Raw genomic sequence first — 23376 nt, forward strand, 5'->3', positions numbered from 1 at the left:
CCAACTCTTTGCCACCCCACAGACTATAGCCCACCAGGCTCCTCTATCCATGGAATTTTCCAGGCAAGAATACTGGAGTGGGTAGCCATTCCTTTCTTCAGAACTAAGGGTCTACTTTCTTTCTTTTTTTTTTTTTCTGCCCCACCACAAGATATGTGGAACTTCCGGGCCCAGGGATTGAACCAGCGTCCTTGGCAGTGGAAGTGCAGAGTCTTAACCACTGGACCAGCAGGAATGTCCAGGGTCTACTGTCAGTCAAGAACCAGATGGGCACTGATGGAAAGATGAATATGACAAGGTTCCTGCACTAAAGAGCCTGCAAACTAGCAGAGGAGATGAATAAACCACAGTAAGTATAATGCAGATTTCAGGAGGTCCTTGTTATCATATGATGATGATAATAATAGAGGGAAACTCTGATTTTGGAATTGCATCATTTGTCTGAGGTCCCACAGCTAGTGAAGTGGCAGGGAAGAACCTGAACCCTGGTCTATGGATGACCAGGTTTATCTTTCTCCCAGCATAGCACCATTTCGGTTAATCACTGAGGCACTCAGGATAGTTGAACTGGAGGCCAGATGAAAGACCCATTGAAAAGGAGTCTGGAGGCAGGAATACCCAGATGGGATAAGAATGCGAACCTGGGGACACCCCTGGCAGTCCAGTGGTTGAGACTTCACCTTCAATGCAGGGGATGCGGGTTCAATCCCTAGTCAGGGAACTTAGATCCTACACACCCAAAACATAACACAGAAGCAACATTGTAACATATTCGATAAAGAAAAAAAGTGTGAACCTGGTCTGAGGGCATGTAGTAAGGCAGGAGAGGAGGGGCCAGAAGTGAAAGAGACTGCATGGTCGTGGCTTAAATGAGGCCACCATTGCCCTGGGGTTTAATATTAACCTATTAGCCATGCCTCTAAGAGGTTCAGTGGCTGCAAATGGTAAAATCAATTCTCCCACCAACTTTCCCATCTTAAGGTGGCCTTAGCTGGGCTCCTTCTGGCAAGTGTCACACTGCAACATGAGAGGGATGCCTCAGCTGGAGGGTCCAGCAAGAGTTTCTAGCTATATATATATATATATATATATATATATATATATATATTTTTTTTTTTTTTCTTTTCACTGCACGGGGTCTTCATTTCTGTGTGCAGGCTTTCTCTAGTTGCAGCGTGTGGGCACTGCTCTTCGTTGTGGCAGGCAGGTTTCTCACTGAGGTGGCTTCTCTTGTGGCAGAACATGGACTCCAGGGACACAGACTTAGTAGTCACAGAGCACGAGCTTAGTTGTTCTGTGGCATGTGGGATCTTTCTGGACCAGGGTTGTAACCCATGTCCCCTGCGTTGGCAGGCAGATTCTTAACCCCTGAACTACCAGGCAAGTCCTCTAGTGATATCTGTAATCAAGCAGGGATGATATTCAAAATATTGAAAAACTGGAATGGCACAGTCACCAGCTCATCAGAACTCAGTCCTGTGACCTGAGGGTACAGCTCAGTTCGAGAGGCTCTGTGGTGCCAAACATTAACCCTTTAAAGACTGATTCATGAGGAGTCGTGGGAAGAAGTTCCTGAGATTGGGTCTGAGGTGGAGACAGGGGAGACCATGACTGTTCTTTCTTTAAAAATTTAATTAATTTATTTATTTGGTTGTGCTGGGTTTTCGTTGTAGCACTCAGGATCTTCCATCTTCCTTGCAGCACGTGGGATCTTTAGTTGCAGCATACAAACTCTTAGTTTTGGTGTGCAGTATCGAGTTCCCTGACCAGGGATGCATCCAAGCCCCTGCATTGAAAATGTGGAGTCTTAGCCACTAGACCATCCAGCAAGTCCCTATTGATTATACTTTAGTTTTGTACTTTTTAAGCCAATGCAAGAAGGCAATGGCAACCCACTCCAGTACTCTTGCCTGGAGAATCCCATGGACGGAGAAGCCTGGTGGGCTACAGTCCATGGGGTCGCAAGGAGTCGGACATGACTGAGCGACTTCCCTTTCCCTTCCCTTTCCCTTTGTACTTTTTAACCCAATGCAAGAAGAATCATCACATATCTCCTGAGGTTTATATTTACTCACATGTAGCAATGAACCGATGATCTTCTGACAATAATTCCAGATTTCCAGGAGAGAATGTGATTGACCCAGGCTGAGGTGGGTGTCTGTTCCTGTTCACCATCATTCTTATGAAAAGGAGAGCAGGACTCATATTATTAAATCAAACACTTAAAAGTTGTGTTTTGCTAAACGCCATGAAAAAAACCTAAAAGGCAGACAGTAAACTGGGAGGAAAACTCCAACATGGTAGAGAGAAAAGTATCATACAATTCAGTAAGAAAAAGATGAACTTTCTGATTGAAACATGGGAAGGGAGAGGAATCATATTTTTATTTCTCCAAAATAAATAAACCTATTTGCGTATGAAAAAGCACAGCAGTGATTATCTCAGTAGATATCAAAGAAATGCAAATTCAAGTAAGACGTAATTTTTTTGCTTATTGGTAGGGCCAGAATAAAAATTAGGATAGTGTACATTGTTGGCAAGACTCAGGAAAAAAAACATTCTCATTCTCTCAAGAGGATGGAGACTTTCTGCATGAAAATTTGGTGAAATATGTCGAAATTCTTAACTACCTAATTCCACTTCCAAGAATGACTCTGAGGAAATAGACAATGAAAATAATAGAAATGGTCATAATCCACAGCACTCACTATGTGGCAGGCACTCTTCTGAACGCTGTACGTGTATTTCTTCACTTAACCACTGTTATCAATCCTATGTAACACTCTCTGTAAGATGAGAAAATAGGAGCCACCCTAAATGTTCAACCGCAGTAGGCTGAAAACTCCACATTTACAATGCAAAACAATGCAGTCATTAAGTATGATGTCACAGATGTATATTTATTGACATTGAAGATGTTTATATTACTAAATGACAAAATGTTATAACATGGTATTAAAATGATATGTATATGTATATATGGGGAAATAGCTGCAAATATATCATGGCTATTTCTGAGCATGGGATTTTAAGTCACATGTATTTTTTTTATTAGATATTTATTCATTTATTTGGAGAAGGCAATGGCACCCCACTCCAGTACTCTTGCCTGGAGAATCCCATGGACAGAGGAGCCTGGTGGGCTGCAGTCCATGAGGTCGCTAAGAGTCGGACATGACTGAGCGACTTCCCTTTCATTTTTCACTTTCATGCATTGGAGAAGGAAATGGCAACCCACTCCAGGGTTCTTGCCTGGAGAATCCCAGGGGCGGGGGAGCCTGGTGGGCTGCCATCTATGGGGTCGCACAGAGTCGGATACGACTGTAGCGACTTAGCAGCAGCATTCATTTATTTATTTGGCTGCACCAGGTCTTAGTTGGGGCATGCAGAATCTTGTACTTGTGGCATGCAGGATGTTTAGTTGTAGCATGTGGTATATCATTGTGGCATATGGAATCTAGTTCCCTGACTAAGGATTGAACTCGGGCCCTCTGCAGTGGGAGCTCGGACTCTTAGCTACTGGACCACCAGGAAAGTTCTATAATTAGTTGTATTTTAAGAGGCGGGAAAGTGAAAGTGTCAGTTGCTCAGTCATGTTCGACTCTTTGCGACCCTATGGACTTTAGCCCGCCAGGCTCCTTTGTCTGTGAGATTCTCCAGGCAAGAATACGGGAGTGGGTTGCCATTCCCTTCTCCAGAGGATCTTCCTGACCCAGCAGGTGAACCCAGGTCTCCCACATTGCAGGTAGACTCTTTACCAGCTGAGCCACTAGGGAAGCCCAAAAGGGGTAGGGGATGCACATAAAGGCACTGATGCTTCCCAAATACTGAAAAGTCTAAGCAAAAATTCTCAGAATAATACACTTAATTAAAATTATCTATAATACTGCAGTTGCCCTGAAAATTAGGGAAGTGATTTGAATTCATCTCCTAAGAGGAAAAGGTATGAATTTTATCTGTGTTATATGAAACATCTCCTATACTTTGCAGCACACATAGAGGCAATTATGTTTAGAGAACTTACAGTCTCTCCAAAGAACTCGTTTCCTGGACTCTCCAAGACAAGTTGTAAGGGAAGTGGGCTGAACACACCTGCTAAGCAAAGGCCTAGCATTCAATCCAAGAGCTGTGAGCTGTAGATCATGATTACACACAGGCCAAGCCCCTCTGTGGGTTTCTGAAGGTCCATAACTTTCTGTCCATTACTCAGTAAGAGCTGTGGGCAACAGGATGTTGGTTCATGGAAAGGAGGACCTTCTTGCAGGGAACTGCAAATGAATTCATTAAATTATTTATTGATGACTACGCAGTGCACTGGTGGCTGGTGAGAACAGTATCATCAGTATTTTGGAAGCATCAGTGCATTTCTGTGCATCCTCTACCCCTTTAAAAATGCAATTGATTATAGGACTTCCCTGGCAGTCCAGTGTCACAGAGATACACAGATCAAGTCCTGTCTTTAAAGGGATGACAGGGTGGTAGGGAAAGTTATGTAGACAGTTACAAATACACTATGCTAATGGCCAGGCACAGAGCACAGGAGGTACAAGGGGGCAGAAATGCTTGAGTCTGTCTGGGGGTCATGGAGGCTCCATGTAAAGGAGCAATAAAGCTAGTCATTCTGTGCATGCAGGCTTAGTCTGTCCGACTCTGCAACCCCATGGACTGTACCCTGCCAGGCTCCATGGAATTCTCCAGGCAAGACTACTGGAGTAGGTTGCCATGCCCTCCTCCAGGGGATCTTACCCACCCATGGATTAAACCCGAGTCTCCAGCGTCTCTTGCCCTTGCAGGCAGATTCTTTTACTGCTGAACCACCAGGGAAGCCCGATAGCCAAGTATTAATATTACAAGTAAGTGAAGTCGCTCAGTTGTGTCCGACTCTTTGCGACCCCATGGACTGTAGCCTACCAGGCTCCTCTGTCCCTGGGACTTTCCAGGCAATAGTACTGGAGTGGATTGCCATTTCCTTCTCCAGCGGATCTTCCCGATCCAGGGATCGAACCCGGGTCTCCCACATTGTAGACAGATGCTTTACCGTCTGAGCCACCAGGGAAGTCTTAATTAATATTATTATAAAATAAGTACTGAGATCTAGGATCCCCAGACACCTAACACCAATCACGCCTGACTATTTTCTGATTTATGTTTTTTTAAATTATTTTATTTTTAATCTTATTGGTATATAATTTTATTTTATTGCTTTTTATTTTATTATATATTTTATTTTTATTCTTTTATTATTTATTTATATTGACTAATTTACATTCTAGCACATAAATCAGTCAGTAGCTACAGATATTAGAGAATTAGTTAAATAAAATTATATATATAATAAAATAAAAATAAAATAAATTAAAATTATATAACAATAAAATAAGATTAAAAATAAAATCAAATAATAAAACATAAGTCAGAAAATAGGTGTGATTGGTGTTAGGTGTCTGGGGAGTCTAGATCTCAGTACTTATTTTTTTTCCCCTACAGAATTCTGGAAAGTACATCCAAAGGTCATTAACCATCAGGGAAATGGGGTAGAGAATTTATCTGTGAAAGCAACCTTCACTTCCATGTAGGGCTTCCTGGTAAATCAGACTACAGAAAATTCCAGATCTTAGAAACTGAAGACACAGGTATAACTGTCATGCTATGACAGGCCCTGCACACAGGCCTCCCTCAAAATACACTAGCTTCAGGTGAACAGAGACAGTCCAGAGGGAGGGAGGGCAGGTAGGGATGGGGGGTGGATATGAGAGTGGATAGGCGAGACCCTGCCCAGGTGGTTTTACTGTATGAGCACAAAGTATACCAGAGAGAAAGAGGACTTGGTGGGTAAGGAGAGTGACCTGTTGCCCCGTGACCCTGCTCCGTAATGAACCACAGGCCAATAGATGTCACTCTCATGCATCACCTGTGGAGAATGACTAAATCTGGGGGAAAGAGAGTAGGGGTAAATTTTCCAGATACAAATTTCTCTCCTTTAGAAGAGACATTGAAATGAACATAGTAAGGAAGATGTTTAGCTATGTGTTAGAAAGAATGCCTGAGAATTAATTGGCCCACCTATGACTACAGACCCCCCCAGGGGCCTTCCCTGGTGGCTCAGTGGTAAGGAATCTGCTTGCCAATGTAGGAGATGCAAGAGACGTGGGTTCAACCCCTGGGTTATGAACATGCCCTGGAGAAGGAAATGGCAACCCACTCCGGTATTCTTGCCTGGGAAATCTCATGACAGAGGAGCCTGGTGAGCTACAGTCCAAGGAGTCACAAAGAGTCTGACACAACTGAACACGCATGCACACACAAGGACTATTATGATCACAAAAACAAAACAAGAACACTGCTTCAAAGGTTAAGATACATTGGGGCAGGGAATGCCCCTTACTGACCACCAGGTGGCACTGTAGACCAAACACAGCTTGGTTGTTAGTCTATCAAGTCTGCAGTGTCAGTGTTCCATATCAAACCTGGTAGGGCTAGATACATACAGTGGAAAATTATTCAGTCTTGTAAGGAAAGAAAAGGGACTTTCCTGGTGGTCCAGTGACTAAGACTCTAAGCTCCCAATGCAGGGGGCCCAGGTTCAATCCCTGGTCAGGGAAGTAGATCCCTTATGCTGCAACTAAGACCTGATGCAAATAAATAAATAAATATCTTTAAAAATAATAATTTAAAAAGGGGAGAAAATTCTGACTCATGTGACAGTATCAGTGAACCATGAAGGCATTATTCTAAGTGAGATAAGCCAGACAGAAAAGGAAAAATATTACAGGATTCCACTTAAATAAAGTACTTAGAATAGTCACACTTATAGAAATGCAAAGTAGAATAGTGACTTCCAGGGGAATGAGAAGTTATTGTGGAGTGGTACAGAATTCAGTTTGAGATGTCAGATTTTTCTGAAGACAGATGGTGGTGATGGTTACACAGCAAAGTGAATATACTTAACACCGTGGAACTGTGGCTAGGTTCACAAAAATGACTGAGATGGTAAATTTTATGTTATAAATATCTTCCCACAATTAAAAAAAAAAAAACAGAAGCTCACACTGGTGTCTTTGTGTGCTCAGCCACTCAGTTGTGTCTGACTCTTTGTGACCTCACGACTATAGCCTGCCAGGCTCCTCCGTCCGTGGAAATTTCCAGGCAAGAATACTGGAGTGGGGTTGCTATTTCCTTCTCCAGTTGTCTTATACCTGCTGAAAGTCCAGGAGGCGGATGTACCTACTAGAACAGGTAAAGAAGGAAGAAAAGCATGTTTCCAACAATCTTGCCGCTCCTGACCTTAGCTTCCTCCCCAAATCCTGAGTCAGCTTTCTATTTGCATCTTGTTCGCTCACTTATTTATTAAATGCCTACTAAGTGTTGGCCTTGAGCCAGGCACTGAGAAGACATTCTGCAGGGGCTAAGCCATTTTCTGCCCAGCTCCAGCTTCCTCTTGTCTATCCCAGTTGCTTTCCCTTAGCCAGTCCTTCAGCCCAAATCTTTTCAGCTTTCGTCTGTTTTCAGTTTAATGAAAAATACTTTGGTTCACATCATATTTTAATTAAAAAAATTTTTTTTTTAATTTTGGCTACACCATGCAGTATGTGAAATCTTAGTTTTCCAGACAGGGATTGAACCCACACCCCCTACATGGAAGCACAGAGTCTTAAGCACTGGACCACCAGGGAAGTCCCTTGTTAAAAAAAATTTTTTTTTAATTGTTTTGGCATATTTTAATTTTAAAAGAAGGCGTTCCCTGGTGGTGTAGTGGTAAGGAATCCATCCACCTGCCAATGCAGGAGACATGGGTTCGATCCCTGGGTCGGGAAGATCACCTGGAGAATGAAATGGCAACTTGCTCCAGTATTCTTGCCTGGGAAATCCCATGGACAGAGGAACTTGGTGGGCTACAGTCCACGGGGTCGCAGAGTGTGACAGGACTTAGCCCTAAACAACAATAAAATTTTTAATGAGGATTAGAAATAATGGGTGGAGTTTTCTAAAGAAAATGCTCTTATTGCAGAGAATCCAGGGGCAGTCACAGCCTTCCTCTGTTAATCAAGTTAGATGAAAATATGCTACAGCAACAAACAACCCTTGGATCTCAGTGGCTCCACAGTGAGTTTCCTTTTTGCTCACGTGACCTGTTCAACCCAGTTAGTAGAGGGGGTTTGCTCCACGGTCACCAAAGCTTATGGTAGTTGCACCATCTAGGACACAGTTTCCTGATCAGTGACAGCAGGGGAAGAGAGTGGAGAATTAGATTGGCTTTCCCCAGCCTCCATCTGAGACAACCCACATCTCTACCATTGACATCTCAAGGCTCAGGACTGATCACATGGTCCCATCGAATGTAACTGGACTGTTTGGTGAACAGTAGTACTCTATTCTAGTTTCTTTCTAAATCTCCCTATGTGTTTATTTTGACCACACCATGTGGCATGCGGGATCTTAGTTCCCCAACCTGGGATGGAACCCATGCCTCCTGCATTGGCAGTGGGGCGTCTTAACCCCTGGACCACCAGGGAAGTCCCCCTAGTTTTTTGATTCTGCTTTCACTATAAGAATAGTGTAGTCATGATGACCTGTTTTCCTTGTTGCCCTTTTTGGACTCTACTCTTCAGAAGAGGTCAAGCCCTCACATTATTTTGTAACTGTGCCTGCCACGGGGCCTGGCATGTGGTAGGTGCCCTTTGTTTGTAGAGAGATAAAAGATGGCAGAAAGTAAAGGGGACCCAGAGGAAGGTAGGGTCAGTACTGGGAAGGATTTGTTTAGGAAGAGGTGCCATATCTGATAAATGAAGCCAGGAGGGCCAAGAAACCAATTTCATCTGATTTTAAGAGCTAAACCAAATGTCACTGAGTATAGTGGGATGTTTTATGTGTCACAGATCATTGTTGGGGTTCAGAAATTCCAACAACGACAACCAAAGAGAGTGCACATGTAGAAGCAAAGTAGGACCCTAGGCAGCACCAAGTGGCTTTGGAAAAAAATCCTCTGACTTCAGAGGAGTTTTATGAATAAAAAAAACTGGATGTGAAGGGTATGGTCTGACTTTCTGAGAAGTTTTCAGAACTAACTAAAACCAGGGTGCTATTCCTAGGTTACCTGCAAAGACCTTGATTTATCCAACTGTTTTTCTCTGGTAGAGAAATAAAAAGGATCAACCCTACAGAATCACTGCTAGTTTAGAAAATGAGCAGTGTTATAGGCCTCAGTTTGCAAAATAAATAGAATGAAGAAGAAATACAAGGACCCTTTAAGTTATAAGCAGGGTGACCATTCAAGTTTGTCTCTGTTGTTACTGCTACTGCTACTGCTAAGTCACTTCAGTCATGTCCAACTCTGTGCGACCCCAGAGACAGCAGCCCACCAGACTCCCCCGTCCCTGGGATTCTCCAGGCAAGAACACTGGAGTGGGTTGCCATTTCCTTCTCCAATGTATGAAAGTGAAAAGTGAAAGGGAAGTCGCTCAGTGGTGTCTGACTCTTCGCGACCCCGTGGACTGCAGCCTTCCAGGCTCCTCTGTCCATGGGATTTTCCAGGCAAGAGTACTAGAGTGGGGTGCCTTCTCTGCTGTTGTTACTGGTTAGTTTATTAGTAACACATCTCACAGTTAGTCTCAAAACTGCTTCTGTTTGGACAATAAATTGCAAGGTCATCCATCCCAGTTACAAGTGACAACTGGCTGGAAAAAGGTGACACTAGGTTCTAGAAAGGGGCAGAAGAACAAACATTTCCATTGGCTGAAAACACCCAGCTTGTGCTGTGCTGGGCACCTAGATGGCCTATTTCAGGGCTAAGAAGTGGGGGGACCCCTGGAATCCTGGCGGGTTTGGGGAATGAGGAAAGCCTGGATGCTTCTAGCACTTCCTGAAGAGCAAGGGCTGGGTCAAATGAGAAAGAGGTCGGCGGTTGGCTTCTTGCCATCGCATTTGCTATCTTCCTGACCTTGGGAAGGCACGTGAGGCATCTGACCAACACTTTCCTAGTCTGTAAAATGGGGGTGTTTACCTCCGAAGGCTGCTTCTCTTATTTAACTGTTGGTCACTATTCTTTCATTATGCAGCTGACGACACATAAGTTATGGGAGGGCAGACTGTGCCAGTACAGGCTCATAATTCTCAGAGCTACATTATGAGCCAAGTACTCAGGCAGTCAGTGCACAGTATCTAATTTCCAAAGGAGAAAACGGAGACTTGGAGAGAGAACTTGTATAAGGTCACACAACTCATACATGGCTGGGGAAGACTGACCCCAGGAAAAAAAAATCTGGTTCAAAGCTCACGCTCTAACTATATAAAGGCTATTGAGCTGAAGGGAGGAAGCCGCCAGCGGCCAGCTCTGCTCTTCCCAGACTCCCATCTCCAGGGCTCTTTGCTCACCCGCACAGTCCCTCCAGGATCGCACCCTGGAAGAGGAGCAAACACAACAAAGGGCGGAGGAGAGCCTGGCCGACCGATCGACAGCCCACAAAACGCGATGACTGGACCCCAGCACACCACTCGGCGATGGTGCCAAGCGTCCTCCCTTCGGTCCAGAAAACAGGCCACCTTTGAGACTTGCTCCCTGGGCGGGGAGGAAGCGCGGAGCCCCCGGGTCGGGCTTAGAGCTTACGTAAGCCCAACCGGCGGCTGCGCCCGGGTCTCCCAAGGGTGGGCGCTGAGCCCCCGGCCCGGACGGGCCTCCCTCCGGCCCGCTCCCCTGCATCTCAGCCGGGGACCACCGGCCCGGCGCCCGCGGAGTCAGCGCTGGGCGGGGGCGTCCTCCCGCAGCCACCCAGCTTCCCGGGGGAGGAGCAGCGCATCGCGCAAGCATCCGGGAGCGGCGGAGGGGGCGGGAGGAAGGGCGAGAGGAGGAAGCGGGATTTAAACGAAAGGCGGTGACGCCACACAAAAGATTTCTATAGGCTCCAGGGAGGTTACGGCCGAGGCGGCGGTGGCGAGCCCGGGGGCGAGGCGCGGACGGGAAGAGGAAAAGCTTCCAGCGGCCCCGGCGGGCGAGCGGACGGCGGTGCACCCACGGCCGTGCCCCGAGGTGAAGCCGCGCGGGGAGAGGAAGCGGGTGTTTTCCCCTCTGCCTTTCGGCCCCCGCCCTTCCTTTCAGTTTCTCCCGGTTCGCTCGGAAGTTGGAGGTTGACAAAAATGGCAGGAGCCGGGGCCCGGGCGGGTCTCTGCAGCGCCGCAGGGACCTTCTGAGTTGACCGGGCCGCCAGGGAGACGCGCACGGCGGCGTCCGATGCTCAGGGCCCGCGGTCCCGGGAGAGCTCAGCCGCTGCGGGCCCGAGGCGGGGAGGAGGCGACGGGGATGGACTCGCGCCGACAGCCTGCGGCGGGCCGTGGGGCGCGCGGTCCGGGAGGGCGTGCCGCCTCGGCTCCAGGCCGCGCTCTGTGAACCGGCGAGGCGGGAAGGGGCCGCCGCGGCGCCCGGCACGCCCGGGCGTGGCGGGCGGGCGAGAGCGCGAGCGGGGCGGCCGCTGTGCGCAATCAGTGCAGGCTCCCGCCCGACTGACTCGGCCGCGCCAGCACCGGCCACACCCTCGGCCCTGCTGCCGCCGCTTCCCGAGAGCGGGAGGCAGGAGATGCCCACGGGGAGGCCGTGCGTCCCCGAGGGCCAGCCCCGGCCGCCGTCGCGGGGAAGTGCCGCCCGGCGGGGTCTGGACGCCTGAAGCCCACGTGCGCCGCCGAGCCCGAGGTGGCTGACAGCAGAGCCTGCCGGAGCCGCCGCCCGCGCTCCTCCCCGAGGAAAGGATTTTTATTTCAAAGAAAGGAAGGAAGGACAACTCCCAGCTTCCCTCTCCCGCCCCCCCCTGCCCCGGCAGTCGGACCGGGCCATGCCCAGGAAGGCGGCGGCGGCGGCAGCAGCAGCAGCAGCAGCCCAGCGGAAGGGACTTTCCTGGCACTCTGGCGACGAGGAGCGCAGTCTGTGAGTTTGCTCTGCCCCGGTTCATGGTTCCTGCAAGCCCTCCAAGAGGCCGAAAGCTGCAGCCCCTCACCGCGACCCGAAGAGCCTCTTGCGTTCTGTGGCCCCCGGGCCCGCTCCGCGCCGCCGGGGCTCCGGCCGCCGCAGCCCAGTGCCCTCTGCCCGCGGCGGTGGATGGCATGATGGTGCGGGGAAGGCACCGCGGCCTTGGCCAGCTGAGTCGCGACGGCCGCGGGGGCGGCGGCATCGGCAGCGGCGGTGGTAGCGGGCTCCCCAGCGGCATGCCAGTGCCCCCCGGGCGCGATGGCTAGCGGCAGCGCTGGGAAGCCCAGTATCGAGGCGGCTTCTCCGGCTCCAGCGAGCGCCGTCGGCGGGGCCTCGTCGCAGCCGCGGAAGAGGCTGGTGTCCGTCTGTGACCACTGCAAAGGCAAGATGCAGCTGGTGGCCGACCTGCTGCTGCTGTCGAGTGAGGCACGGCCCGTGCTCTTCGAGGGCCCCGCCTCCTCTTGCGCCGGCGCCGAGTCCTTTGAGCAGTGCCGGGACACCATCATCGCGCGCACCAAGGGGCTCTCCATCCTCACCCACGACGTGCAGAGCCAGCTCAACATGGGCCGCTTCGGGGAAGCAGGGGACAGCCTGGTGGAGCTGGGAGACCTGGTGGTTTCCCTGACCGAGTGCTCCGCCCACGCGGCCTATCTGGCGGCCGTGGCCACGCCAGGCGCGCAGCCTGCGCAGCCGGGCCTGGTGGACCGCTACCGCGTGACGCGCTGCCGCCACGAGGTGGAGCAGGGCTGCGCCGTGCTGCGCGCCACCCCGCTGGCCGACATGACCCCGCAGCTGCTGCTCGAGGTGTCGCAGGGCCTGTCGCGCAACCTCAAGTTCCTGACGGACGCGTGCGCCCTGGCTAGCGACAAGTCCCGGGACCGCTTCTCGCGTGAGCAGTTCAAGCTGGGCGTCAAGTGCATGAGCACCAGCGCGTCAGCGCTGCTGGCCTGCGTGCGCGAGGTGAAGGCGGCGCCCAGCGAGCTGGCGCGGAGCCGCTGCGCACTCTTCAGCGGGCCATTGGTGCAGGCAGTTGGCGCCCTGGTGGGCTTCGCCACCGAGCCGCAGTTCCTGGGTCGCGCGGCGGCCGTGAGCGCCGAGGGCAAGGCGGTGCAGACCGCCATCCTGGGAGGTGCCATGAGCGTGGTGTCGGCCTGCGTGCTCCTGACCCAGTGCCTCAGGGATCTGGCGCAGCACCCCGACGGGGGCGCCAAGATGTCGGACCACAGGGAGAGGCTGAGGAACTCGGCCTGCGCCGTGTCTGAAGGCTGCACCCTGCTATCTCAGGCTTTAAGGGAGAGGTCTTCGCCCAGGACTTTACCGCCAGTGAATTCCAATTCTGTGAATTAGCACCACCCTCCCCCCATCCTCACCCTCATCCCCTCCCTGTTCCATCCCCCCAACCCACTCCCAGGCTAAAGGAAGATAACATATTCTCTGCCCTTTTCCATTTATACCAAAGAAATCAACGGTGAAGCTTGCCCCCTACCCCCCGCCCCGTTAAATGCTCATGAGGAATCTTCCAGAAGGCAGGGACATGCATACATGCCATTTATGCACGCACTCTGAGGGCCCCGTGCCCCACCAGCCCAAGCACAGTAGGGACCAGCAGGTGGAAGATGTGACGTCTGTTGGTTGCGGTGTTAACCCCCGCCCCCTACCCCAGCTCCCCTTCCGGGACTCCTCAACTAAATTTTATTATTAATTGGGCAGGAAGGAGGTCATGGGTTCATTTCTTTTTTGGTCTTTTATTTTCTTCCCTAATTAAAAGAAAGGTTACCTCAGTTTTCACTCCTTAGACATGGATGTAGCTACCTTTTGTTTGTATGTTGTTATTTTTTTAAGCAGTCGTGATGGATTAGGCGTATACTTGGTGTGGAAAGAGTATGACTTTGCCATGTGATTTGCAAATGGGGGGAGAAAGCTACTGTGAGTGTGTGTTTTATTTTTTAATTTACACTATAGAGTGATTCCCCCCCACCCCATGTCAAGTTTTTACCTTGCATGTACTGGAGTATTTATTTCATCTATTAAAATGTTATGTTTCTCAGATGACTTTCTGCAATGATTGTTGATTTTTCAATAATTGTAATGTTGCAGGCTGCCTGTCATTCCTGGAAATGCACCCTAGAAAGGTTTCGCTTCACTAGTAGTGAGGTGGGTCTCCTTTATGCTTGTTCCTGAAGAGTTAACTTATTTGAACAGCCTGGGATTAAAGAGAGAACTGTTTGTAAAAAGAAAACTCTCCCCTTGTAAAGGCAGGGGACACATACAGTGGTTAGATTACCTATAGTGCTAGAGTGGCTGTTTGGGCTTTGTTTTTTTTCTGTCTTGCTTCTAGTTTCTCCCGGAAAGTAATTTTGCATCCATTGTCCCCTTCTCGTCTTTCTGTCCTAATGAACAGGGCTCAGGCTAACTGCAGTCTGATTTGTATTCCACGTGTCTTTTTCAGATTAAGGCTCTTGCTAGTCCCATGTGGAATGGCATGTACAGGAATCTGTGTATGGACCTGCAAAAGTACTGTAAATCAAATGAGAGTATGTAGATAGGTCTGTTCAGACAAGAACCAATTACTGTTGATTTTAGAAAACCAGACAAATGTAGACTGTTCTAGAGTGTTCAGTGGAGGGGGAAGTATTCTGAAAAGTGTGATAATAACTTTCTAGACCCAGGGCATGATGGCAGGCGAAGGGGTTATCTTTGTGACCTTGGTCTAAGATACGCCCCGGTTGCATGTATGTTGGATGCTTTGTTCAGTGAAATCTGGAATTCCTTTAAGGTAGCGGGTCGTTTCTGCAGACAGTTTTAAGAAAAAAATATCGGGGGAGAGGTATATGGTTTCACTGAACCTAGCTAAGTTTTGAACATTTTCCCACTGAAAAAACAACTAATGGATTTGCTGTGCCTATCCTCAGAGAGTTACGTGGATAAAACTAGTACATGCTTTAAATTTGCTCAGTTTCTTTATATTTTTTTCTTGGGATTTGTTGTGCCTAATCCTTTGCAGTTGCCACAGAGCTGAAAAGAAAAAGATTTTTCCACTGTGATATGTTAGAGAGAGGAAAGTTGTAGTGATTGTTTTTAACTTGAATGACTATATTTATTACAAGAACATTGTATTCAGCATGTAGAACCTCCTTAAATCTTTGTTGGGTTATTTCACTCCTTGAGCTTCTCTGAAGTAAAGTGGTCGAGTGTATACATTTTTAAAAACGGTCAAGGGAGCTGTTCTTTTTCTTTCTTAGATCCTGGTAGATTTAAATTTCTGAAGTCTATAAAAGATGAAAATGACCTTGAATGTTTATTCTTCTCCCCTGGCCCTTCTTTAAGTCTGGATTGGTCAGGTTCAGGAAGCATTTAAGGGGAGAAAACCTACCAAACCTATGTGCCAGTGACAGTCCTGCTTGCATATAGGAATTTTTACTTATTTTTATTCGTTGGATTTCCATAAGTAATGCTGACATTTATAATTGCATGTTTCCTTTAGCCTGTGCAGATCACAAAGAGTCAACTGAATGGAACATAGTAAAATAAAACCAGAGCCAGAAATCTGCAAATTTGGTATCTGATTAGGAAAAAAAGAATTGCCAATTGTTCCTTGGACTCATTCCTTGCAGAAGCAATTTTCAGGACAGTGCAAGCCAAAAAAAAAAAAAAAACAAGCCCCACTTTCCCTATCTACTTGGATGCAATTAACTAGCTAGTCACCAAATTAATTTTGAAACTTCTTTTCCTCTTAGCCAAGTGACCATTGCTTTTAACGTTTCTGTGTATTAAAGATTTTTGGACTTGTAGTTGAGAAATCTGTCGACTTAAATTGATCAAAGATTCCGTTGTGTGTTGACCTCTTTTTTTCTCCATCTCTAAGATAAAGTTTAGGATTTGTCATCCAGCAGGTGGCTTGAAGTGAATTCCACTTGTATTTTTTCAACAGGCTTCAGGAAAGTAGAGTGAGAAATGCACAGTATCTCTGTGTGTCTGTATCACTTGCTTAGCTGGGCGCAAGTCTTTGATATTTTAACTTTCTCCTGATATAGTGCTGTTGTTCTTTAGTTGTTAAGTTGTGTCCAACTCTCTTGCAACCCCATGGACTGTAAGCCTGCTGGGCTCCTCTGCTCGTGGGATTTCCCAGGCAAGAATACTGCAGTGGGTTGCCATTTCCTTCTCTAGGAGACTGTCCTGACCCAGGGATCAAACCTGAATCTCCCGCTTGGCAAGCAGATTCTTTACCACTGAGCCACTTGGGAAGCCCACTTCTCCCAATGTACCAAGCAGCTAAACTTGTTTTTTAAATAGCCCTGATTTTGTGAAAGCATCTGAGACCTATTTCATTGGGTTTAATAAGGGCAGCAGAGATACTGGTTCCAGGAATAAAATCACAGTGGCCTGATTTTTTTTTTTTTCCCCAGATTAAACCACCCTAAAGTTAATTTAGACAGCTATCCTTGGGCTCTTCTGACTTCCAAGGGCAGGTTTTCTTAAACACGGGCTTAATGGGCACCATCCTGGCTGAGAATGTTGGAAACCTTCCTTTGAATGGTCCTAAGAGAAGGAAATGATTGTGGCACTGTTCTCAGAACAGAAGCCATTATTTATGACAGTCAACCGAAGTAAATGGGACAAAAGGCTTTCAAACACAAGACTTCACTAGAAAAAAAGCATAGCTCTGTCTTTCCATGGTTGTTTAAGCTTGGTCTTTTTCTATTACTCTTTCTGGGTTGATGTTAGGAAATGCAAAAATTACGTGTTTATGTGTTTCGAACTCCAACCTCATCTCCACCCCAGTGTTTTTTGTTTTTTTTTTTCAGTCACATTTCTAAAAGGAAGCATCATTTAAAACTGATTGGTTGTTTTGCAGATACTTTTTTTTTTTAAGCTGGCATAGGGATCTAAAGTTTGAAGCAGCTAATTTTAACAGAAACACCTGTTTTGGTTTTTTTTTTCCAGAATGAATGTGACTATGGTAACATGCAGATCAGGCAGAGGATTTGAAAAATGCCTGCCAAAGCCTCTTCTGAGCTTTGCTTAGTAAACAGAGAGGAGTTAGAGAAGAAATCTGTGAAGCCCTAAGTGGTACTTTCACCATCAGGCCATCCCCTGGCCTGTCTAAGCATCCCCGTGGGTGCTTAGAATTCTAACTCCTGGAAGAGCCATGAAGGAACCCACCTCGGGTTCCAGGATGGACACAGGTACCTGTGTTCCCTACAGGAAAAATCTTGTCTTGATTGAAAAAAAAAATTTTTTTTCTTTTTTTGCATGACTATGTGTGAAATGAATTGGCTTCTTTTATTGAAAGCAGGGTTTTTATTTGGGTAGGTGAGTTGTCTGGTTCCACTCAGTGGTCAGAGGTTCAAAGATTGGATTGATCTGATGCTGCAGGGGGAAAAGTGTTACTTGTATCTATGATTGGGGTTGATTTAATTGAACTGTAAAGCCCCTTCAGGTCAGGGATTGTCATACTTGCACATACATGTGCAGGTTTTCATTTTTATTTTTTAAGTGAATGTGTGTCAAGATACCTGCCTCAAGTATAGCCAAGTATGAAGGTGTTAGTCACTCAGTTGTGTTTGACTCTTTGCAACCCCTGTGGACTGGGGCCGCCAGGCTCCTCTGTCCATGGGATTTCCCAGGCGCAAATACTGGAGTAGGTTGCCATTTCCTCCTCCAGGGGATGTTCCTGACCAAGCAATCATACTCGGGTCTACCTGCATTGCAGGCAGACTCTTTACCATCAGGCCACCGGGGAAGCCCACTTTTTTTTCTGGAAATGAAAGTTACAGTGGGCCTTGTTCAGCGACTGTAGAGCAGGGGACCAGCAGTATGTGCCAGCCACTGTCACAGGTCCTGGGGTCCAGCTCTGAGGGGGTCATGGTTCCTCCTTTTGTAGAAAGTCGGGTGCTGCTCCAGACTTGGTCAATGGACTGGCAGTAACATCCCCATCATAATCCTGGGCCCTACCTCTGGCCTATTTCTGTTAGCAACATGGGGTGTGGAGAAATCTGAGTCTCCTCCAGCCCTCCCAGGTGGTTCTGACCCAGGCCCAGTCTGCAAGGCCTGCTGGTTCCTTTTTATTCCCTGTGGACCCTGTAAGATCTCAGTGCTTCTGTATCCGGAGGTAGCAGCATTTCTACAAGTTTCTTGTTTGCTCAGGTGTTTTTTGTTTTTTTCCTGGATATTTTGAGCCCTTTTCTTCACTTGGGATAATTTAGGCCCTCTAAATTTTCTTTGGGGGGTTTTTCTTTGGGGGGTTTGTGTGTGTGTATGTGTGTGCAAGTACAGAGTCCTTGTTCTCTTAACTCCCTTTGCAGATGAACTGAAGTCGTATAATAGTAAACTGGCAGCTTGGCTTTCTATGTTTTTGCATGCTGTTGACTCTTGTCCTAGAAAACTGAAACTAGCAGACAACCTAATTAAAAATCAACCCTTCAGCTCTTTGGCTGCCCAAGAAAGAACACTTTGCTCTTGAGTTTGTAAAGTACTTTATTCAGAACCAAGTGAAGCATACAGACTTATTCCAAAGCTCATTTTAGGGAAAAGCCAAAATTTGCAATATACTCAGGAAGTATGTTCTTGAAGGCCAGTCATGCACCAGGAATTAGGAAGATCTTTTAGATCCTTCATATTCACAAGGGTGGTCCCGGGAGCTGGCTTTAGCACCGGCAGATAGCAGAATCTTGGCCCCACCCTTGACCTACCCAGTAGTATCTGCTTTGTCAAGATCTCCATGGATTTCTGGGCACACTCACTTTGAGAAGCACTGCTTGGGGAGATAATATGAGGCCACCATGGCCAAATCCTTGCTCTACTCTTGACTGTAGGAACCTAGGCATTTACTATGTTTATTTCAATCTTTTCTGTTTATCATGTGTGTTCATGTATGTGATGTAACTGGCTCCTTCCAGCAGTCTTGTGAAGTAGGCAGGTATTACTCACTGTGCGCGTCATCTAAACATTTGTACTTCTGTTTTCCCGTTCTGAAAAATATTTATGATGAATTCCCATGAAGTGCAAGACTTCCGGAGTAGTCCTATCCACTTACAAGATGATCGAAAATATTATCTGAAACACTTTATGTTAAAGTCAGTTTCCCCTAAGGATCTTCTTTTTTACCCTTCCAGTAACTTTACACAGCAAACACATTGTGATATCCTTGAGGAGGGTGCAAATAAAGAGCATAGCCCTGTCTTCTAAGTCTTCTGTTCTTCTCTGACACAAACCTATCCAAATTCTTGGAAATGTTGGATGTCTAAAGTTCTTCAAAATGTCAAACTTCCAGGAAGTGTTTAAATGCTATTTAGGTTTGTTAGTACAGTCTCATTAATAGCAAATCTATTTACTGATTTCAAGCTTTATTCTAAGTATTCACTAATAACTTACTTTTTTTTTTTTTTTTTTTTTGCTGAGGTAGGACATAGAGAACTTAAAAAAAAAATCCTCTGTTTTGGGAAAAGAAAAAAATGTTAGTCGCTCAGTTGTATCTGACTCTTTGCAATACCATGGCCTGTAGTCCACCAGGCTCCTCTGTCCATAGAATTTTCCAGGCAAAAAATTGGAGTGGGTAGCCATTCCCTTCTCTAGGGGATCTTCCCAACCCAGGGATGGAACCTGGGTCTCTTGCACTGCAGGTGGATTCTTTATCACTGAGCCACCAGGGAAGACTCTATGCATTCAAGGTTAATGAGCATATTGCCCTGAAAATTTTTCTGCCAAAATTGCAGTATATCACCTAATGTGGTTTCTGACTTCCTTCTAATTTGCCCAAGTTTTTTTTTCTACCTGTGCCCCCTGCAGTTCAAACGTGGAGCCCCAAGCACTGGACTGCCAGGGAATTCCAAATTTGCCTGTTTTAGATGGCAAAGATACTGATCCAGTGGAAAACCACACATTGGTTACCTTTAGGTATAGGAGACCTGCCTTCATGTCAGACCTCTAGAAGTTAGAGAGAGATTATAGGAAACGTAGGTCAGTTTAGTGCTTACTGAGGCCCTTTCCATTTCAACTTTGACCATCTGTTCCTGTTCTAAAATGAATGGGTAAGTTATTCCAGTACCTTCCTTGAGATAGAATTTTGGTATAAAAGTTTTTCTAAAAGTTTGCTTGGAGGCTAGGTTTTACTTAAATGTTCCTTCTTCGGTAAGTTCCATGATAAAAATATTTCTAAAAACATACATATGATTCTAGTTTTATCACTTGGAACTTCATTTTAAGGTATGTAGGCATTTTAGTAATGTTATGAGAAGTTGTCCATAGAACTGACAAAAATAGACCATCTGATATCTCACCTGTCTTGATGGAGTCATGTTCATATTGTTGTTTAGTCACTAAGTCATGTCCGACTCTTGGGTGACCCCATGAGTTGTAGCCTGCCAGGCTCCTCTGTCCAGGCAAGAATACTGGAGTGGATTGCCGTTTTCTTCTGGAGGAGATTCTCACAACCTAGGGATCGATCCCATGTCTCCTGCACTACAGGCAGATTCTTTACCAGTGAGCAACCGGGGAAGCCCACTTTATGTAAGAGGAATGCCTCAAAGCCATACAGCAGTCCCAGCAGACCCAGAAGCCTCATCCTTTGTCATCCTCAATAAAATCAATTTGTGATGTGGTTTGTTTTCCAGCAGAGATGTTTTCCAAGTATACCTTTCTTTTGTGTTACATCTATATGGTTACAGAAAGCAGACCTGAGAAAGTGGCTTCCAAAGGACTCATTGAATGAAGAGTAGGATGTAGGTGTTGCCGTGATGCACCAGAGCATCTTCCTTTTTGGACATAGTAGATGGTTTCATTATCATGGGGGTTGATTCCTTCCTGGGCATCTGAGGCTTATTCAGTTTAAATGCTCCAGGGAAAAGTTTTAACTATATATATATATATATATATATATATATATATATATATATATGAAAAATGAAAGCCCTTTTCTGGAGCAGCCAAGGATTTGGTGTCCTCAGCAGGTTCTGGAACCAGTCCCCCACAGATGCAAGAGATGACTGTACTTGCAAATCTTTGACCTCCAGAGTACCTCATTTAATTTAAATAAAATATTCTCTATGTAAGCTAAAGTCCTCTCATTAAAACCCATCATCAATATCAGCAAGATAAGCAAGCAGGTATTTAGGTAGATGGGGCTTTCCAGGTGGTGCTAGTAATAAAGAACCTCCCTGCCAGTGCAGGAGACATAAGGGACTCGGGTTTGGTCCCTGGGTCAGGAAGACCCCTGGAGGAGGGCACGGCAACCCATTCCAGTATTCTTGCCTATAGAATTCCCTGGACAGAGGAGCCTGGTGGGCTATGGTCCATAGAGTCACAAAGAGCTGGGCGTGACTCCTGTGACTTAGCACAGCATAACACATTTAGGTGGATGTGTAGGTAGACAGGTAATAATCAAAAGGTGGGTTACAAAATAGAGCCTTGTTAAGTCTCAGAGCTGAGAAACTAGATGTGTTTCTACCTTCTTAACATTTTGAGAAGTGAATTCTGCAGTGTCCAGTGGAAATTCATTTAGATTTTTTTGAAGCATTTCCTGATTGCCTAACCTAAATTGTTCCTCCTCCACTGTTCTGGCCCATTTTTTCCCCAGCTGAAAAGAGAACGGTTCCCATACTGCTTAGAGAAGATAGGACATTAATTGATGCCTCAGGGGATGTTGAGATACTGGGACTCTTTACCCATCTCCAGTGGCCATTTCTTAAGACTGATTCTGTCCTGGGAGCTAGGAATATGGAGATAAGCTTAAAATACGGAACAAGTGCTAGAAAGGGAGTACAGATTACAAGAGTTCGAGATAAGCACCATAAACTGTCAGTGAGAATCCTCTAGTCTAGGTCTTTAGCTATTTGTGATCTTTGTAGTTTCTTGTTCTTGTTCTGTAAGTTGTGTCCAGCTCTTTGTGACCCCATGGACTGCAGCACGCCAGGCTTCCCTGTCCATCTCCTAGAGTTTGCTCAAGCTCATGTCCATTGAGTTGATGCCATCACATTCTGTCACCCCCTTCTCCAGCCCTCAGTCTTTCCAGCATCAGGGTCTTTTCCAGTGGGTCAACTCAGGTAGCCAAAGTACTGGAGCTTTAGCATCAGTTCTTCCAATAAATATTCAGAGTTGATTTCCTTTAGGATTGACTGGTTTGATCTCCTTGCTGTCCAAGGGACTCTGCAGTGTCTTCTCCAGCACCACAGTTTGAAAGCCTTGATTGTTCTGTGCTTAGCTATGCTTATGGTCCAACTATTGTTCCTGGAGTTGATCAAATCCGTGACCAGGGGAGGAGGTTGGCATCAGAACTGGTCTTTCCTACTCTCAGTGCCAGGTGACTGCATGTAATTTAAGTGGGGACTTCATGAAGTTTATTTTTGGTGCTGCTAGAGGGTAGTTTTCAGTTAGAGATTGCAGGTGCCTTCAAGAGTGGGCTTTATTCCAAGGCTTAAGGGTCATTTTCTTTTCTGCTCGTTAATTCTGAGTAGTGTTGATGTAGGGTGTAAGGCTGTTGTGAACCAGCTTTGCTCTACTGAAAGTGGAACAGCTTTTTCCCCCTTCATTCGAGCTCCTGGCCTGGCCTTGGATCAGGAGCCCTGGGTGGGGCTGCTGGAATCAGCTTACCTGCAGAGGAGTCCTGGGCCCGGCTGCCCACCACCTTTGGAGATCACCTCGCTCTGAGCTTACCTGGTGGCTTAGACAGAAAAGAACTTGCCTGCCAGTGCAGGAGACCTGAGTTTGATCTTGGGTCAAGAAGATCCCCTGGAGAAGAACACCCACTCTAGTGTTTTTGCCTGGAAAATTCCATAAACAGAGGAGCCTTGTAGGCTACAGTCCATGGGGTTGTGAAGAGTCAGACAGGACTGAAGCAACTAACACCACTTTCACTTTAGAGCTAGGCTGAGGTACTTCAAGATGCATGTGGCTGGGAGTGGAGCTGGCTGACAGATTGGGAGCCTTGCAGGCAAGAACTGGGACTTTTTCGTCTCTGTCATCCTTAGCTGGTAGCCAGCATACTCAATAAACGTTTGTTCAATGAAAGAAGCAAGAGCCAACATCTTTTGAGCCCCTGTGTATGCAAGGAACTTTACGTTGCATCTCTCAGTCCTTAACTTCACACTTTGAAGTGTTAAGAGTTGTTCTCCTTTTACAAATGAGGATGCTGAAGTGAAACCGCTTTCCCAGGGACACAAACTAGAAAGGAGTGGAATAAGGGTAACAATCAAGGTCTGTCTGGTGGAGCCTAGCATTCTCAGCTACTTGGCTACAGAAAATGAATGAATTTCTAGGATGGAGTCCCTCTGCCTATTGAGGTTGAAATGCTCACCAACTCCATTAGAAAAAGAAAATCACTGTATTAAGACTCCCAATGCATTGGGCACAGGTCCCCCCTAAACTACTAATGACAGTTTTTGTAGGTTTCCTCCTGAGCCTTTGGTCTGAGTCCTTTTGCAGAGGGC

The 23376-nt window shown here is 46.6% G+C and overlaps 2 protein-coding genes and 1 long non-coding RNA gene across 3 annotated transcripts in view; 2 read left to right on the forward strand and 1 right to left on the reverse strand.

Annotated features, from left to right (window-relative positions):
- Positions 1-1655: 1655 nt before the first annotated feature.
- On the reverse strand, positions 1656-7119 carry LOC138423606 (uncharacterized). The gene is made up of 4 exons (XR_011250328.1): positions 7049-7119; positions 2709-2786; positions 2076-2179; positions 1656-1786 (listed from the first exon to the last, which is right to left on the reverse strand). It is a non-coding gene; the product is annotated as an uncharacterized lncRNA (long non-coding RNA).
- Positions 7120-10815: 3696 nt separating this feature from the next.
- The window catches only part of CFAP161 (cilia and flagella associated protein 161), a 124467-nt gene continuing 111906 nt past the window's right edge, over positions 10816-23376 (forward strand). Inside the window, exon 1 of the mRNA XM_069559023.1 lies at positions 10816-11023. The gene's annotated coding sequence lies outside the window, so the exon portion shown is untranslated. The remainder of the gene's footprint in view (positions 11024-23376) is intronic.
- On the forward strand, positions 11008-14002 carry TLNRD1 (talin rod domain containing 1). The gene has a single exon (XM_069559019.1). It carries the CDS (start codon positions 12212-12214, stop codon positions 13298-13300), a length of 1089 nt encoding a protein of 362 aa, XP_069415120.1. The 5' UTR covers positions 11008-12211; the 3' UTR covers positions 13301-14002.

This window comes from Ovis canadensis, chromosome 18 (genome assembly GCF_042477335.2).
Source record: "Ovis canadensis isolate MfBH-ARS-UI-01 breed Bighorn chromosome 18, ARS-UI_OviCan_v2, whole genome shotgun sequence".
NCBI lineage: Eukaryota > Metazoa > Chordata > Mammalia > Artiodactyla > Bovidae > Ovis > Ovis canadensis.